Source organism: Lycorma delicatula, chromosome 8 (genome assembly GCF_047948215.1).
Source record: "Lycorma delicatula isolate Av1 chromosome 8, ASM4794821v1, whole genome shotgun sequence".
NCBI classification, from domain to species: domain Eukaryota; kingdom Metazoa; phylum Arthropoda; class Insecta; order Hemiptera; family Fulgoridae; genus Lycorma; species Lycorma delicatula.
This window is the reverse complement of record NC_134462.1, coordinates 93,001,703-93,019,198: the sequence shown is the minus strand read 5'-3', so window position 1 is coordinate 93,019,198 and position 17,496 is coordinate 93,001,703. Positions and strand designations below refer to the sequence as shown.

The 17,496-nt window shown below is 28.5% G+C and overlaps 1 protein-coding gene across 1 annotated transcript; it reads left to right on the top strand.

The window, feature by feature from the left end:
• The first annotated feature begins 562 nt into the window (after positions 1–562).
• On the top strand, positions 563–14,198 carry snf (U1 small nuclear ribonucleoprotein A snf). The gene is made up of 6 exons (XM_075372920.1): positions 563–734; positions 946–1,031; positions 3,136–3,308; positions 7,232–7,451; positions 8,442–8,550; positions 13,854–14,198. Exons 2-6 carry the CDS (start codon positions 965–967, stop codon positions 14,011–14,013), a joined length of 729 nt encoding a protein of 242 aa, XP_075229035.1. The 5' UTR covers positions 563–734; positions 946–964; the 3' UTR covers positions 14,014–14,198.
• Positions 14,199–17,496: the final 3,298 nt, after the last annotated feature.

Genomic DNA, 17,496 nt, shown 5'->3' with positions numbered 1-17,496 from the left:
CAATTCAAAGTTAGAATAATTTTCACTTTCACTCGCGAAACTCTCTCGTTGCTTCTAGTCATCAGCAATACTATTTGTGTGTGAACACTTTTTGTCTCGAATTTTTATTTCAGATTAAGATTAAGCTTCGTTAGAGGATTACAAAAATACTCAAATGATGGCGATCGACTTCTGGATTTACATCAAAATGACCGACAAAAATAAAATTTTGTAATAATCGTTACTCAATAACGGTGTAAGATATCGAGTTGATTCAAACGCATTAATGAGAGCTTTACAAAGACTCCAAAAAGATGGAAAAACTAACTTTTCAATAGTTGAAAAAACTGTATGCTTCAAAACAGCCTAAAAACGGGTTAAATAAATTATATTAACTTAGTGTATGTAGCGTAAATAGAAGATAGATATAATAACGATGTTAGAAATGAATTAATAATTTAGAGAACAGTAATAATAATAACAATTATAATGTTCGTTCGTGAAAGTGTGATTTTATTGATAATCGGTTCAATTTTGAATTGGATAGAATGTGGTACATGTGTTGTGGTGCTAGCGTTCGGTGTCGGTTCCGCGGCATATGTATTCCGGCTTGTAAGCGTTGGTAGCGTGTTTGGTTAGTTTTGCTAGTACAGCTTAATAGTAGTTGGTTACTTAAATTTCTATTATTATTAGTAATTGTATAGTTTACACCGTTTATCATTACATACAAGCATAGTTTAGAAATACAAATTTAGGTAAGTAAAAATGTAAAGAATGAGATATAATTTAGATTTATAATTGCTTAACCTCAAAATAATATTTGCCAAAAGAAAAATATTATTAATAATATTTATTCATAATTAATAGTGACTGTAATATCTATTCTAATTTATAATTCGCTTCAAAAATAGTCAATTATAGATTATTTTTATGGATTTTTATTATTATTGTAAATTTTCCTTACAGGACCGGCTTTGCTGCTAGCATGATGGATATTCGACCGAATCACACGATTTATATAAACAATCTAAATGAGAAAGTAAAGAAAGATGGTACGTATTTATTTTATATCATTGATTATTTTGTCGTTGAACTATTATTATATGTATTGTTCATTGTCTAATTAAATAAATTATTGTAGTAGAGAATTAAAATGCTAATATTTATTCCAAAAAAAAGTTATTCTTTAATGTTTCTATTTTTATCAAATCTTAAGCCTTCAACTGCTAATTTTTAACCTTACCATTTAAAATGTACACCATTTACATAGTATAAATGTTCATTATTCAATATAATAAGTCTGAAGATGTAGTAGAGAATTTAAATTGCTAACATTTCTTCATAGAAGATCCTTTTTTTAAATGTTTTTATCTTCATAAAATCCTAACCTTTCAACTGCTAATTTTTTAGCCTTATCTGTTACTTGTTTTTTTTAAGCATTTAAATATTGTGTTGAATAAAAGTAATTACTACAAAATCTTTAATGGTGGTTTCCACATTAATTAATCATACAATAAATAATAGGGAAATATTGCATTCATGTAACCAGAAAAGTTGAGTTTCTTTGTTTAGAGAACATTTAATTCAAAACTCCTAATGTGATGAACTTCGTGATAAATTTTACATATGTTTAACATTAAAAATTTCAAACAAATTTAAAGTAAAATCCATACTATTAAAATGACAGTGAAATCTATGAAAGAAATAATATTAAAAGTAAAGTATCATTACACTAAATAAAAACAGACCTGAAGGATTAGCATTAAATGTAATCTTTAAGAAGAGAAAAAAGTATTAATATTTTATAAAAAAAGATCAAACTAAGATCATTTTAAAATAACTCAGAATTTGAAATATAAAGGAAGTTTCTTTATTTGATATTACTTATATCAAATTTACTAATGAAAAGGTTATACTTATCAGTTATATACCCATCTCGTATTTTTCTTTTGCAACAGGTTCAAACTGTAGTTAGTTCTTAGATGGTACCACTGAAATGCTATATTAAAATAAGAAAATAAATAAAATTATAAATATAATTAACCAAACTTAACATATGCTCGCTAACCATGACTAGTGAGCATAGGTTAAGTTTGGTTAGATTATATTTATATTTTTATTTATTTATATTCTTATTTTATTATAGCATTTCAGTGGTGCCATTTAAGAACTAACTAACCAACTACATGATAAGCAAAATAACTGATAAGTGCCATTGAAAATTTTAAACTTCATACAATAAAAAATTAATGATAATCATAATAAATAACAAGTATGATTTAAAAATGATGGTTGGATAATAGAAATAATATTTTTAATATAATTAAAAGTAAATAAATTATATTTCTGAATTCCACCATCAGGTTTTATTAGTAGCTGTAGTTTTGATGAATTGTAATCAATTTTAACTCATTACTGAAGGAAGAGTATCATAATTTTTCTGTTTAAAAACTTTTTTATCAGTTATGTTATATTCACCCAAAGAAGCAATTATGTACTGTGAAGTTCTAGTGAAGAAAAAACTGTGTTGTATTGATTTATTTATGTTCTGCTGCTGTGATGAATTACAATAAATAATTTATCAATACAACTATTTTTATGTTCATTAAACTATTGCTGGGCAGGTCTACAATTTAAAATAACAGTTGTAATGGTATTAGTTTTGTGAATGTTGTATTTTATTTAAAATTTTTGAAACGATTTTAATTAGAAAATAACAAGATTCACAATTGACCTGTATTAAATTCTTGTCATTTCAAGGTAATGATTGCAGTGATAATTCTTATAAATGGGACTTTATGAAATGTCTTTGTTTACTTATTTATTATTGCACTTGGCATGAATAATGAAGATTAAGTTATTTTTTGAAACAATATGTAGTAAGCTTTATTTCGAATCAAGCCCAAAACGTAATTGTCTAGAGGCTAGTATGCTAACTACTATAACCAAACGGTTAATAAATAGTCAGTCAGTTTATTTAAGTCTACTGAGTATTTTTATATTAGAATAGTTTAGATAGGATTAATTAGGATAACAGAACAGTACATTTAAGTAGTGTTCAATTTTGTAATATATTCTGTTTGAGAGTGTTTTTTTAACTGTATATAATTTGTTAATATTGTATTTTGCACTTAATTTTTTCTCTCTTTTTTTCAGAATTGAAAAAATCATTATATGCAATATTTTCTCAGTTTGGTCAAATACTAGATATAGTTGCTTTAAAAACTTTAAAAATGAGAGGTCAAGCTTTTGTCATATTCAAAGAAATTGCTAGCGCAACTAATGCATTGCGATCAATGCAGGGATTTCCTTTTTATGATAAACCGATGGTAACAATTTTTTATAAAAGGTTTATAATTTAATTATTACAGTTTCAGTAAATCATTTGTGTAATTCAGCATTGCTTCTGAGCTTTTTTTTTTTGTCATCAGTCATTTGACTGGTTTGATGCAGCTCTCCAAGATTCCCTATCTAGTGCTAGTCGTTTCATTTCAGTATACCCTCTACATCCTACATCCCTATCAATTTGTTTTACATATTCCAAACGTGGCCTGCCTACACAATGTTGCCTCTGAGCTTAAGTTAAACTTATTTTTATTTATTTAACTTACTTCATTATTATTTATTATCCTTGATTTACATACAAAAATTTTATTATTTTTATTTATTTAACTTACTTCATTATTGTTTATTATCCTTGATTTGCACACAAAAATGTTATTTTATATTCACAAATTTTATTTTACATACACAAATTAATTCACTTCCAAAAAAAATGAGTTACATTTTGTTTTCTCAAATGGAAGCTCTGTGATTTGAAACCATTCTTTGTAAGCTAAAGAACAGTAGCACTCTGTTGGTGTTGTTAATATTAATGCAAAAACAAATATACAATGTAAATCATACTTTTTATCACATATTTGTGAGTTTTTAAACTTTTAAGTTAATGCTGTCCCATTTTTTCAACAGTTTGACTGATTGTGGAACAATATGATTGTCACAATGAATGATATATATAAAATCAGTTTAGTAAATTCTACTTACTTTTAAATTTTATTTTAAAAGTTGTTTATGATTTGTTATTTGATTGATGCTTAATGGATGCTACCTGTTCAGGTAGTGTTGTTTAGTTAACACAATTAAATTTGTTTCTTATACAGTGAATTTGTTAACCAAATAGTACAGGTGAGTTATTATTTATAATTATTTGTACTTTGATTATATTTAATCAGTTAGCTTATAGAGATCAAGTAAACTGAGAGTGTTCAGATGGCTGATTCACAGGCATCTCACGCAAATATTGATTCATATAAAAGAAATTACATGACATTAATATTCAGTAATCGTCGTGCTATTGTATTCTATAAAAATTATATATATATATATTTTAAATTTATATAAATTAAGACATGTTAAATGGTCAATTTCTTGCTATGTTCAGCACACGGATAACCCATGATATTCTATTCATTAAAATTGTTTATTGTTATGTAGTTTTCTTGAGTTTTTAATGGTTATGAAGTTGTCAACTAACAGTAAAAATTCATAAATATTTTAGATTAAATTTCTATGATAATAAATAATCAATTCAATTTTTGCCATCTGATGACAAGATATCTGTAGTGCTGTCGGTATTAAGAGATACATTGAGGCTCAATTTTGTTTTCTATTATATTATTTAATTTTCCAAAATTTGTTTCATTAGTATCATGTTCATCAGTTCATGAATCATGTTTTGTACAGTTTCTCCATTCCTGCTGAGGCATTTTATTGATGGTTTTTAAACATAAATTTTAAATCTGTTATTTTAAAAGTAGTATTTTTTGTTGCTACGTAACTTTTGATTTGTCCCCAAATTAACTTCATTGGGTTGAGTTTACAATGATAGGGAGATAATCAAATTACGGTTTTACCACTGGATCTTCTTAACCCATCAATTTTATACATATTGAGATTCATGGTTTTCACAGGCAGGAAATGTCAAGAAATATAAACTTAGTCAGGAAAAATTAAAAAAAAATTGCATTTTCAGAGGTGGCTTTTCCAAACAAATCTCTTTTTGTGAAGAATTTACACGAAGAGACAATAATTTATCAACAAAAAGTTTTTATGCAATTGTAGATGCTGGGGGCAAGGAGAATGTTTTCATTACCAAAAAAATGCTCACTGCAGTGAGAAGCTCTAGAAGACGATGTGGGGAATGTCTTTTTGAAAAAATAAAAACTTCTCTCAAGAAGAACAGAATAGAACCTTGAGAAGGAAAATGCAAGCAGAAATTAAAAATACTGGAGAAAGAAAGGAAAATGTTGAGAGCTAGAATCTTGGCACAACAGACAGCCAAGCCACCAAAATTAAATTTTTAGAAAAGGGCAAACCATTAGGAACGTACAGATATTGAAGAAAAGTTACCTTGTGTTTTATACGCACATATCAATTCATATTTAATGAGATCTCATTATTATTTTTTGGTATACATTAGAATGACAAAATATTTTTCAAGTAAATGTTAATAATGTATAATTTTCTGTACAAAATAAAGTGTTATGTTCTAGTTTTCTTATATGCATTACTTTTAATCACCGTGATTTTAGTTTTCCTTTCAAGTTGTGATCATACAGAAGTACATTCTTTGATAAATTGAAATATGTGTTTCTTAGCATTTTTATGCAAACCAAATTATTAACTATTCTTTTTTGTTCACTTTGCAAAATAATGTAAGCTAGTTTTCGTGATAAATTTTAAGCAATTTTAGGTGTGAGCCAATTATTTTTTGAAAATTGCTTTAGTTATTTTATTTCTTACCTGTTAGTTTTAGTTACCATGATTTTCATTGTTATGCAAGAAATTTATTAAATTTTTTTTGGTACTTTGCTGTGTAATTTACTGAAAGAATTTATCACAAAAAAATAGCCTAATTTTAAATGCATATTGTAAAAAAAAATCATAAAAAAATAAATTTAAAAAACTAATGTAAAATAAATAATTAAAAAAGACGTGAGTTCGGCAGCTATGGGGATGGTTAGATTCAAAAATCCAGAAACTACCATTAACAAACCTGGTATATGTGCCGATATACATATGAGACACCTACCTTTATCCAATTGAGTTCTATTACTGGTTGTTATGCCACACTGAAAGGTTTCTTTTGATGAATTCACAGCTTTTTCTTTCCAAATGAAACTTTTCGTGTAGTTTTTGTGGACCCAATAATACATTCTACAGCCTTCTTGTCTCATTTTCTTTATTTCAGTGAGTAATGTCTTTTTTACATAATGTTATCATACTTGTCAAAGCACTTTGCTGGCCGTGTTTTTCATATTTAAAATTCATACTTTTTAGTAATTCATAAAAGTTGTTCTTTGGAAATCTGGTAGATCGTTATCATCATTTACAACTCATAACACGTGGTCTATTGTAAGTAGTTCGTTTTGAAAATAAAATTTGTGTACTTTTTTTTTACAAATTGTGTTTTTATCAAAATCATTAACTTTTTTTCAATTGATCCACTGGGTTTTGTTTTCTTAGGAGACCGTAATTCATTAGTAGATTTTTACTTGCAAATCACATTGTACACTGAAGTAGCACAACTTCCACTTATGTTAACAGTTTTATTAACAACATCCGAAATCAACATCTTAGATTATTTTGTAATTCACTTTTATAAGCATTTAAAAGGATAAGTGTTTTTCCTTATGACTTAAGGGCTTTTGTGCAGCCTCTTTTTCAGAGAGGTATCAATAATCATGCACTGTTATCAGCTGAATCGGTATCAGACATAGTGTCAAAATAATGGTGTAATAAGTTATACAGACACACATCTAGGAATACACTACATTCAAGTTACAATAAACCTAAAAATCTTGCATTATATTAACTTTACAGTAAGTAAATAAATAAGAGACTCAAAAATTGAACATGAGAACAAAAGAGTGAACCTGATTCATATGAAAAGATCAAGGGATTTATAAAACTCAGAAAACATAACATTACATAAACGTTTGATTACATGACTAGTATATTACTAATTAGACCGTGACTAATTTATGAGTAATGACTCTAGTGTTGTATACGGATATGGTCGCATTGTGAATCAGCATTGATATTCAGGACGTGACTCAGCAGAGTTATGACTACTTCACACACATAAATGCAATGTTTGTTTGTTCTTCATTCTCTAAGCTAATTGTATACAAAATAAATGTGGTACTATTTATATAAAGATTATTTTTTCATGTTTTGATTGGCTTTGTAGAGGATTCAGTATTGTAAAACAGATTCAGACATAATTGCCAAAATGAAGGGTACTTATTCAGAACGACCTAAAAAATCAAAACGTATTCCTCAGCAAGAAGATCCAGCCGAATCCAAAAAAATGAAAAGAAAAGCAGCCAAAGAACAGGCGAGAATATTTCAACAACAGCAACAGATGCAACAAGCACCTGTATCACAACCTATTGTACCTCCTGTTACTGGTGAGTTAATTACAGCATAAATTATTATTTATTTTTGCTGTAGTATTTGTTTATAATATTTTTCATTGAAATAATTTGCTAGAAGATTAATTTGTATAATTGTATCCAATATTAGTATTAAATTAAATTTCATATTTAATCTCTTTGCTGCCACATATATCCCAACGTAGTAAAAAAAGGATTATTTCTGATTTATCATGGACACCTGGTCCACAGTATGTCATTCAGAATTCAGTATTATCTGATAAAACATCAGTTGTATCAATCCTTTTAATGTATATTAAAAAATACTTTGTCAAATTTAAAATTGTTTATTAATGTTGCATTTATTGAAAATTGGTTAATAATTATTTTAGAAAAGTTAATATGTACGATTAACAGGCTATTTAAATTTCATCATTGGTTTGGTTGGTGGGAGGTGTTAGTCTAATTTTCAACGGAAGAGAGTTGATTGATATGTTTGTTACCTGTATAATGAAATAATTATGTATTAAACCAGTCCGCAATAAATTTCATTATGAACTGTGATAAATTATAATCAATGTTAAGCATTTGAACTGTAAGCACAAATAAAATATGGAATTGAATGAACTGATTTATTGGCTTACTCAGCACTTCATTGAGAAATTATAGTAATTAAGTTACCAGAAAAATATCAAATTATTTGCATTATTTTAATCAAGACATTTTAGTCTCCTGCGATAAGTTTTTGAACATTAGAGAGCTGATCAGGAAAATAAGGATGTTCAGATTCTCTCTGAACATCCTTATAGTTTTGTAGACTATTAATTTTAACACATTTTTTTATAATTCTTTTGCTTTATTTCACGTTAATAAAAAAACAGTAAACTTTAAAACATCTATATGTTAATTTAAGCAGATTTTCTGGTTGTGGAATTATGTGGTACTACTATTATTCATATCTGATTATATTTAAAAGAGTAAATTAAATTATTGTTTTGTTTATCAATTTGTTTTATTTTGTTAAAGGCACAACCACTGCTGCTGCAGTACCTGAACAACCACCAAATCAGATTCTCTTCCTTACTAATCTACCAGATGAGACAAATGAAATGATGCTTTCCATGCTTTTTAATCAGTAAGTATATTAATGTTATTTTATTTATTTAAATAGGTGATTAACTTAAAAAACAGCTTGTCTAGTTTTATGGTTTTTCATTAATAAAAAAATGTGGCCATTATATTAAATTTTCTTCCGCTTTATTATTTATTTACTTTTGATTTAAAGGAAAAAACATAAGGTATTTATTATTTTTGAAGAATATTGGATTAATTCATCCTAATGTATCAAAGTAGTACAATAACATAGGACAAGTATATCTCCCGAAACAACACATAAAACATTTTAGATTGAGAACCCTCTTGTATCGTGAGAGGAATTTCCATGTCCCAGTGAACCTAGTGTTTAAAAAAAATTTTCTTGGGAAGAAAAATAAAAAATAATATATCATTTATGAGGTAACTGGTGTCATTAAAAAAATCAAATTTTTTTTTCTAATTATCTTTTTTCTAATTTTTCATAATAAAATTGTTTTTTATATTCTGAAATTGCACTCTTAGTCAGCAAATGCAAGATTAATACAACTATAAATGTGTAAGATCTATTTGTTTATAGATTTGTGTTTTCAAAAGTCATAGTAATAGTTCATTAATTTTCTATTTTCTTTTAGTGATATGGTACATTCTTTCTTCTAGATTATTTTATCCTTTCTTTTTAAAATTGTTTGATGAAGTTGTTTATTTTGCTATGTTGGTTATTTTAATTAATCAATTATATTAATCATTTTTGAAAATAAAACTATTTTCAAAAACCATTTAAAAAGTTTTTTACTTAAAATCTGTGTGCCCATTTCTGTTATTAAATAGTCATCATCGCTATGAAAAAAATGAAATAAGACAAATAAATTTAAGCTTTCTATTGGGACTACCTAAATGATAACAGTTGTTTGTATTAGACCAATCATTTTATAATGTTTCATAAATACTGTTTATTTGTCAATTATTATTATTATTATGCTTTTACGGCCAACATGGGACCACTTAAGTCAATTTTAGTTGGATCTTTTCTGAGAAAAGCGTGTTATTTTACTCTTCCGAGTTGCCCAGTATTTCTTCATTCGTTCAGATCTTGCTTTCTTTTCTTCATCCGTAAACACCCTCTTCGTTGTATTTTGTCGTTTGTCTGTCTTTTGTTTAAATCTAATGCTTTTGTCTTTTAGCTTTGTAATTTTTCCAGTTTTATTCTGTAGGTCAGTCAGGGAAATTCCCAATTCTTTCATATCTTCTCTAATTTCTTTGATCCATCCTACTTCTAGCTTTTGGAACCAAAGCTTTTCAATGATATTTCTTGACAGTCTTGTTTCCGGTGTCCTTATGAGATGACCAGACAGAGATTCTTTTTTTCTGCATAGTATCAGTAACAGGCTCTATTTCTCGATACACCACCTCATTTGGCATAATCCACCATTGGCCTTCTTTTTGGTGTTTTTTATTGATACACGTTCTGACAATTCTCCTCTCTATTTTCAGAATTTTTTCAATTCGGTTTTTCTGAGTGATTTTGAAAAGGGTCTCGCTTCCGTAGGTGACTACTGGCTGTACTACAGTTTTATAATGTTTTAAGTTTTGTTTTAGCAGAAAGGCATTTTTTGTTATATGTTGACCAAGTTAATTTTTGGGATTTAATCATTTTATTTGTCCTGTTTTGCCATGTCACTTTTTCATTTAAATTATAAGTTATTATTTCCCCTAGATATTTAAATTGTTTTACTATTTTAATTTTCTGATTGTTTACCGTAATGTGCTCTATTACCAGAGGATCTATGGCCATTAGTTCAGTTTTTTCGAAAGAGATATGAAGCCCTATCTTTTGTGCTAGGTTTTGAAGGCTCATGATTTGTGTTTTGGCTTCTTGAATATTATTTGCTAAAAGAGCGAGGTCATCTGCAAATCCTAGGCAATTTGGTGTGATGGAGTTTTTCTTAGTACCCATTTTTATATTTTTGGGATTTATTTCATACCATTTTCTCATGACAAATTCGAGGGCGCAGTTAAAAAGGAGTGGTGAGAGGCCGTCTCCTTGCCTCAATCCAGTTTTTATGTAGAAGGGTTGAGAGAGTTCACCTCTGAATTTCACTCTGGACTGGGTATTGGTTAAAGTTAATTTTATCATGTTTACGAGTTTAGGATGAAGGCCCAGGTTTCTCAGAATATTCAGCATGGATGGTCGGTGTATACAATCATAGGCTCTTTTAAAGTCGACGAAGGTGATTATTAGTTGTTTTTTCTGTCTTTTATATAAGTCCATCATAAGTTTTAGGGATATTATTTGTTCTGGGCAACCTCTCCATGGCCTAAATCCCCCTTGGTATTCCCCAAGTTCCAGTTCAAGTTGGTCTTTGCATCGGTTGTATATGATTCTCGACAGGATTTTGTATGTGCAATCCAGCAGAGATATGCCTCTGTAGTTTTCTGGATTAGTTTTATCCCCTTTTTTATGTAATGGATGAATGAGGGCTGTGGTCCAGTGTTCTGGAAGTTTTTTCGTTCCATATTTTCACGAGGCATAGATGTAGGGAAGTTTTGACTGAATAAACTGATGAATGTTTCCAGAGTTCTGCGAAAAGCTGGTCTTCTCCGCTTGCTTTGTAGTTTTTTATTTCATTTAAGGCTGCGAGAACTTCTTGAATTGTTGGCGGGTTGATATTTACCGGTGAAGTTTTAATTGGAGTTTCAGTGTCAATCTCAAAAAGCTCTGGGGAGTCGTCACAGTTGAGGAGTCTATTGAAGGTTTCTGCCAAAATTTCAGCATTTTCTTTATTGGTGTGGGCCATATTTCCTTTTTTTCCTCTCAGCATAAGGGTGGGTGGTTCATATCTTTGAAGAGCCTGACCAAACATTTTATAATAGTCTCGGGAGTTAGTTTTCTTGGAACTTTCTTCTATTTGCTGAATCAAGTTTTTTTGGGCTTGTCGTTTGGTTCCTCTTATAATTTTCTGAGTTATTTTCCTTTGTTTGGTGAATTCATGGTTAGATTCTTCAGTTTTCTGGGTTTGGTGGTTGATCCAAGCCCGGTGTCGGTCTTTGAATGCTTTGTCACATTCTTCATTCCACCATTGGTGTTTTTTCTTGGGTTTATAGGGGCTAGTTCTTCAGCTATTTCTTTCAGTTGGGATGTCAGTTCTTTTAAATTATTAGTTAATTTGAATTTTTTTGTTGTTTCTTCAAAGATGGCATTGTTTATTAATTTATGTGGATCATAAGCTCTTTTGATTTTAGGTTGGGATTTTTTTCTTTTTATGCGGGGTGAATTTTATTTTTAATTAAGTAATGGTCCGATCCAGTATCTGTTCCTCTCAAGACTTTTACATTATAAATCTCCTTGTGATAATTCCGGTCCATGCAAACATGATCGAGTTGCCATTCCCCTTTTTTCCAATCTGGGTGTTTCCAAGTCTTCAATTTGTTTGGTTTTCTCATAAAATAGGTGGATTTTGAGATCATATTATGGTTTCTGCAAAGTTCTGCAAAGTCTTGTTAGTAATTCGGCCGTTCTTGATAGTTTTCTTCTGGGCAGGCCATTTTCCGATAATATCACGATATCTTCATTCTTTACCAAGTCGGGCATTAAAGTTACCTATTAAAATCTTGGTGTGGGTCTTATTTATGTTGTTTGCAGTTTGGTCAAGAAGTTCCCAGAATTTGTCCATCTGTTCTCTATCTTTTTTAAGATTGTTTTTGTCATTGGTGGGAGCATGGACATTTATTATGGTGTAGAATTTATTGGCTGATTTTAGGGTTAAGGTTGAAATCCTGGGGGAGTAAGACTTAAATTCTACGACTGAGTCAATTATTTTAAGATTGATTGCAAATCCTGTTCCGAACTGTGGGCAATTCTTCATCACACGTTTCCCGGGGATTCCTTTGTAAATTCTGTAACCCTGAGATTCAAACGGCTCTCGATCGGTGTTTCTCATTTGTTGAAGTCCTGCGATTAGGATTTTTTGTTTGTCCATTATGTCTGTTAGAGTTTTTAGTTTGCCGGGTTGAGTTAGAGAATTAATGTTGTGAGTGGCAATGTAGTTTATTTGCTTGTGTTTTATCCTCAATTTTAAAGTTGTGTTGTTTTTGGGTGTTTCCAAATGCTCCGATTCATTGTTATCTTTTAAGCAGCTGCCCACCGGATCCGAGTGCAGCCTTCTCTGGTATTTACCAGGCGGTGGATTTTTTCTTAAAAGACCTTCCATATTTGACTTTCAAAGGCAAGTCAGCCTTGGGTGGGAATAAATTCCCAAGTTACAACTCTGGATGTGATCCAGAGAGGTGATTCCGATTTAGTTCAGTAGAAATCTCCACGTTTCTAACTGGTTATCCAGACGAACCAACGTGGAGGCGCAAACCGATTTTCTTAATTGAGATATTAAGTATGGAGAAAGTTTAAATCGATTCCGGAATCATTTCATCCATTTGTCAATTAATATAGTATATATAGATGAAATTAAATATAAAGATTACCAAAATCAAGAAGACCTCAAAAATCGATAAGGAATCAAAGGTTGAATTTCTTGGGGCTTATGATCAAGATAAATCCATATAGATTTAATAAATAAATTTTTGACAAGCTATGGAACGTAAAAGGCAAATCAAATTATCTGAAACAGATGGAAAATGACCTCCAAAAGATTGGCTTGAAAGAAAAGGACTGTTGTGATAGAAATAATTTCTGAGTAATTACTTACAGTATAAAAGTTCTTCTGGCAGAAATAAGACAGGAAGAAAATGGACAGGTAAGCAAAAATAAAGCCAAGCCTTTTCTTTTCTTTTGGAAATTTTCTTTTTTTTTGGAAAAAAAAGAAAATTTTGTATATAAATCCACATATATTTCTTTGAAGCAGTGAGAAAATGATCTTTAACTATCTAATTAAGCAATTATGACAAAATATGTAAAAATGTTGTATTTTGTTTTGTAGCTCTTAAATAAATTAAGCTAGAAATTTGAATATCAATCTGTTCTGCATAATGTACCATATACTCTTGCTGGTGACAAATAGTCAAATTTAATTATTTTCCTGAATGTTTATTTTAAACTTAAATGAAATGGCATATGTGTGTTACTGGCAATTTTGCTACTAACGAACAATTATAGTCCTGCTAGTGAGTTATTCTGACATTTGTAGCACCACCTTAAACTTATGAAATCACCTATTAAAGTTCATTAAAAATTTATTGCATTCGTTTGTGTCCAGAAGGTAACTGGAAATTCTAGTAATTTTAAATTACTATTATATTTTTTGCATATAATTCCTGTAAATGCAATGCAGTTTTTTTTATGTTTCATCATCAGTTACCTTGATAATTTTTTCCATTATTTTTCTGTTACAGATTTCCAGGTTTCAAGGAAGTTAGGTTAGTGCCTAATAGGCATGATATTGCATTTGTAGAATTTGAAAATGAAATGCAATCTGGAGCAGCTAAGGTGGCACTCAATGGTTTCAAAATAACACCGACACATGCTATGAAAATATCATTTGCTAAAAAATAAGACATTATAATGATGATTGGAAATAATATCAATATATAAACATTACTATATAGTGTACCATAATGATATAAATGTATTAAATTAAGTAAATTAATTGATATTAAAAGGAATTGTTTCAACGCATGCTGATCAAAGCATTTTTTTAAAATTTGGTACAGTTTTATATAAATATTAATTTGTTTGTATGTTCTGATTTAATTATTTGTCGAAAAATAGTACCTTGTTTTTAACAGTTGATTTTGTTGTAATCGAACATTACAGTGTAAGTATCTCCAAATTTATAGTGTTATTTGGATATTCTGTTTTACCATTACTGTAAAATAGATGGACCAGGTTTAATTGCAGTCTTACTAAAAAAGTTATCATTTCTTGCAAGCTGTTCTTGGATATTATTTATTGTTAAATTTGTTTTCTGATATCAACAGATATAGTACTAAAACTATTACCATAATTGAAGTCGAAAGTTTTGTAAAATTTGGTATTAGGGAGATAAAGATGATCAAAGAAAACCTTGATGCTATCCTTGATAATGTTATTACATTATTAAACAGAACGTCCATCAGTATAAAGCATTCATTTGTCGTAACATAACTGTAAAATTTTTATTTGACAATGATGATTTTTCTATTAATTTGAATTTATCATATTTAAACATCAGCAAAATGATATAGAATTCTAAAATTGGTTTCTGTATCGTGTAAAATTATTTGTAACTTTAGATTAAGTTATGATATGTTGTATACATAGCAGAAAAAATGTCCAGCCAGTATCATAAATCACAGAGATTTGATTTTAGTCATAAAAAGACTCACTTTAGTTTATGAATATTTATATGGAAAAAAATAATAATATATGTTTTGTTCTCATGCTTACAATTTTTTTTTATGATTAATTCACCATATAAACTGGAAGCTTGTGAAGGGAATATGAAATGGAAATTTTGTAGTGTATAGAAAATGCCATGCCTGGGATTTGAATCTGGAACCTCCAGATGAAAGGCTGAGATTTAACACTCTACCACAAATTTTTATTTGGAATTTGTTTTTATTCCTTCCTCATTTTGACTTTCTACATAAAGACAGTTTTACTTTTTTCTGATAGCTTTACATTTATTTTTGGGAAAACGCATTTAGTTTGTACTGTTGCTGGGAAAGCAACAACATTGAGTTTCATTTGAAAGAATGGACTACTGTTTTGTTTAAATAACTGTAATTACAGTTTCATTGTCCTGTTTTGCATTTAAAAACTAGAAAGAAAAAAAAACAACAATAATGTAAAAAAAAAATTATTTCAATATATGAAAACAAGAAAGATGTAGAAATTGAAATAATTTTATAAATACACAGATATCTATCCAGAGTTATATATTAATTACAGATTTACTAATAACAAAATACATGAATCATTTAATTTGTATAAAAAAAAAATGCAGCTTTTAAACCAAACAATATATTGAAGATAAATTCAAATAAATCATCTATACACTAAGTGTAATAATAATAATTCATTATTTTATATTTGCTTTGCTTAAATATTTCTAATATTCTTATAAAATTCTATTCACTTAATTTCTGATATTTGTATTAATAATAAATATCGGTTTATTATGAAATTTAATATTTGTTATATGTAATTTTTACTCTTCCCTTTTATTATTATTTTAAACATGAAAAAGGTTTAATATCATCTGTTTTACAGGGTATAATTATTATTTGTTTAAGGCAAAAAAAAATTTCTACAATTTATAATCAGATTTTTATAGATTGTGTGTTAAAATGTTAAAAATATTTTAAATAAAATTACATATTACTTAGCAAAAAAAGAAGTATTTTATTACATCAAATGTGGAAGAATTTATAAAAGATAGAAAAATTATATTTTTTTTTATTTTTTAAAACTTTTTTTAATCTTTAAATTAAAATTTTGAGTTTTTTTATTTTTGATTTTTTATAATTCAGAACAGGTATAACTTAAATCTATTTTCAAACTAACAGAATTTTTACTTTTGTAATGTATATGTTGCAATCTGTTCTACTGGTGAATAATAAGCAATCACCCCAATGGCAATGGCCCCAGCAATGGCCCAGTGAGATAGAGATGATATGTATGACATGTAGTCTTGTACACAAGACTACATGTCATACAGTGTGTACTCAGGCCAACCATTCCTGATACTAATAAAATAAAACATTTATATAATTCCAATGCACTTAAATAAAATGTAATAATGATTGTGATGAAATTTTGTATGGAAAAAACTAGATAATTCTAAAAGAGTTTTCCCAAACAATTAAATTCATTTTAAAATGAAAATCAAAATTTCTGGAATGTAGCTGATAATTACATCTTAGAATTTCAGACATTAAGAATATTGTGTAGCTATTCTTGAAGTAGAAAATAGATTTCACACAAAAAATATTATAAGAACCTGTATTACACAAACATTTCTTATATGAATTTGATTTTATTTGAATGTGTAAAACAAAAAACTAAAATGTTAATTTGTGTCTAATGGAATAAAATTGTGTGAAGAAAACTTGCAGAGTTCTGGACAAGAAGACTTTTTGTTATTTTGTCCTTTTAAAAAGTATAATCTCAATCTAATCTAAAATTTTACAAATAACTCAAAGAATGACTAACCAGTCGGTAGTCAGATTTTTCACATGCATAACTTCAGATTCACTACTGCAAGATATCTAAATTTCAAAGAAATTGATTGAGTAGTTTTGGAAATTTTTGTACCACATAATTTTATACATATATATATATATATATTTATGTATATATAAAAGGAGACCCCATTTAGAGTTAATGTTATTTTCTTACCCCTCACACATCAAAACGTTCAGAAAATTCATGTTCACCCCCCCCCCCAGGTCATACTATGCGACCAGAAGTTAATACTGTACTTTTCTCTGAAAAGTCTGTAAAAAATAAAGCTTAAACAGGACTACAGTATATTTTATGTTGACAAGATCAACTTTTCTGAAACAGAGCACCAAGTGCTGCTCCATTATATGAAAATCATTCAAGAATAAAAAAGACAAATAATTAGAAACATTATACTTTTCAATATAGTTTCTGGCTATATTCAACCACTAGTCAAATTTTTCCTTGAGCTTTCTTACGCCAGTGAAAAAGAATTGTTCACCTCAGTGTGAGACATTCTTGACTTGCTGATTGTTGTCTAACTTTGTGCCGTGTAAAAATTGAGAGGATCAAACAAAAAAAAAAATCTGATACAAAATTGGGACTGTAAGGTGGGTATGGCAACATCACCTGATCTAACTTTTGAAGCTTCCCATTTTTTACGAATGGTGTGGGGGTGAATGTTATCCATGCACCCCCATAATAATAAGAATAATTATAAAATTATTCCAGAATAATTATACCTTTTGAGAGAGAAGCGGGATGATTCCTCTTTATTGTGGGTTTCATTCAGTTTTCAAGTATACATTATTCTTTCAAACAATTTTAATAGAT

Bases quoted from the DNA above. Each gene is read 5' to 3' on its own strand.
- snf (XM_075372920.1), top strand. From the start codon at position 965: ATGATGGATATTCGACCGAATCACACGATTTATATAAACAATCTAAAT. The intron at 1,032-3,135 runs GTACGTATTTAT...TCTTTTTTTCAG, and splicing joins TGAGAAAGTAAAGAAAGATG to AATTGAAAAAATCATTATAT. The intron at 7,452-8,441 runs GTGAGTTAATTA...ATTTTGTTAAAG, and splicing joins TATTGTACCTCCTGTTACTG to GCACAACCACTGCTGCTGCA.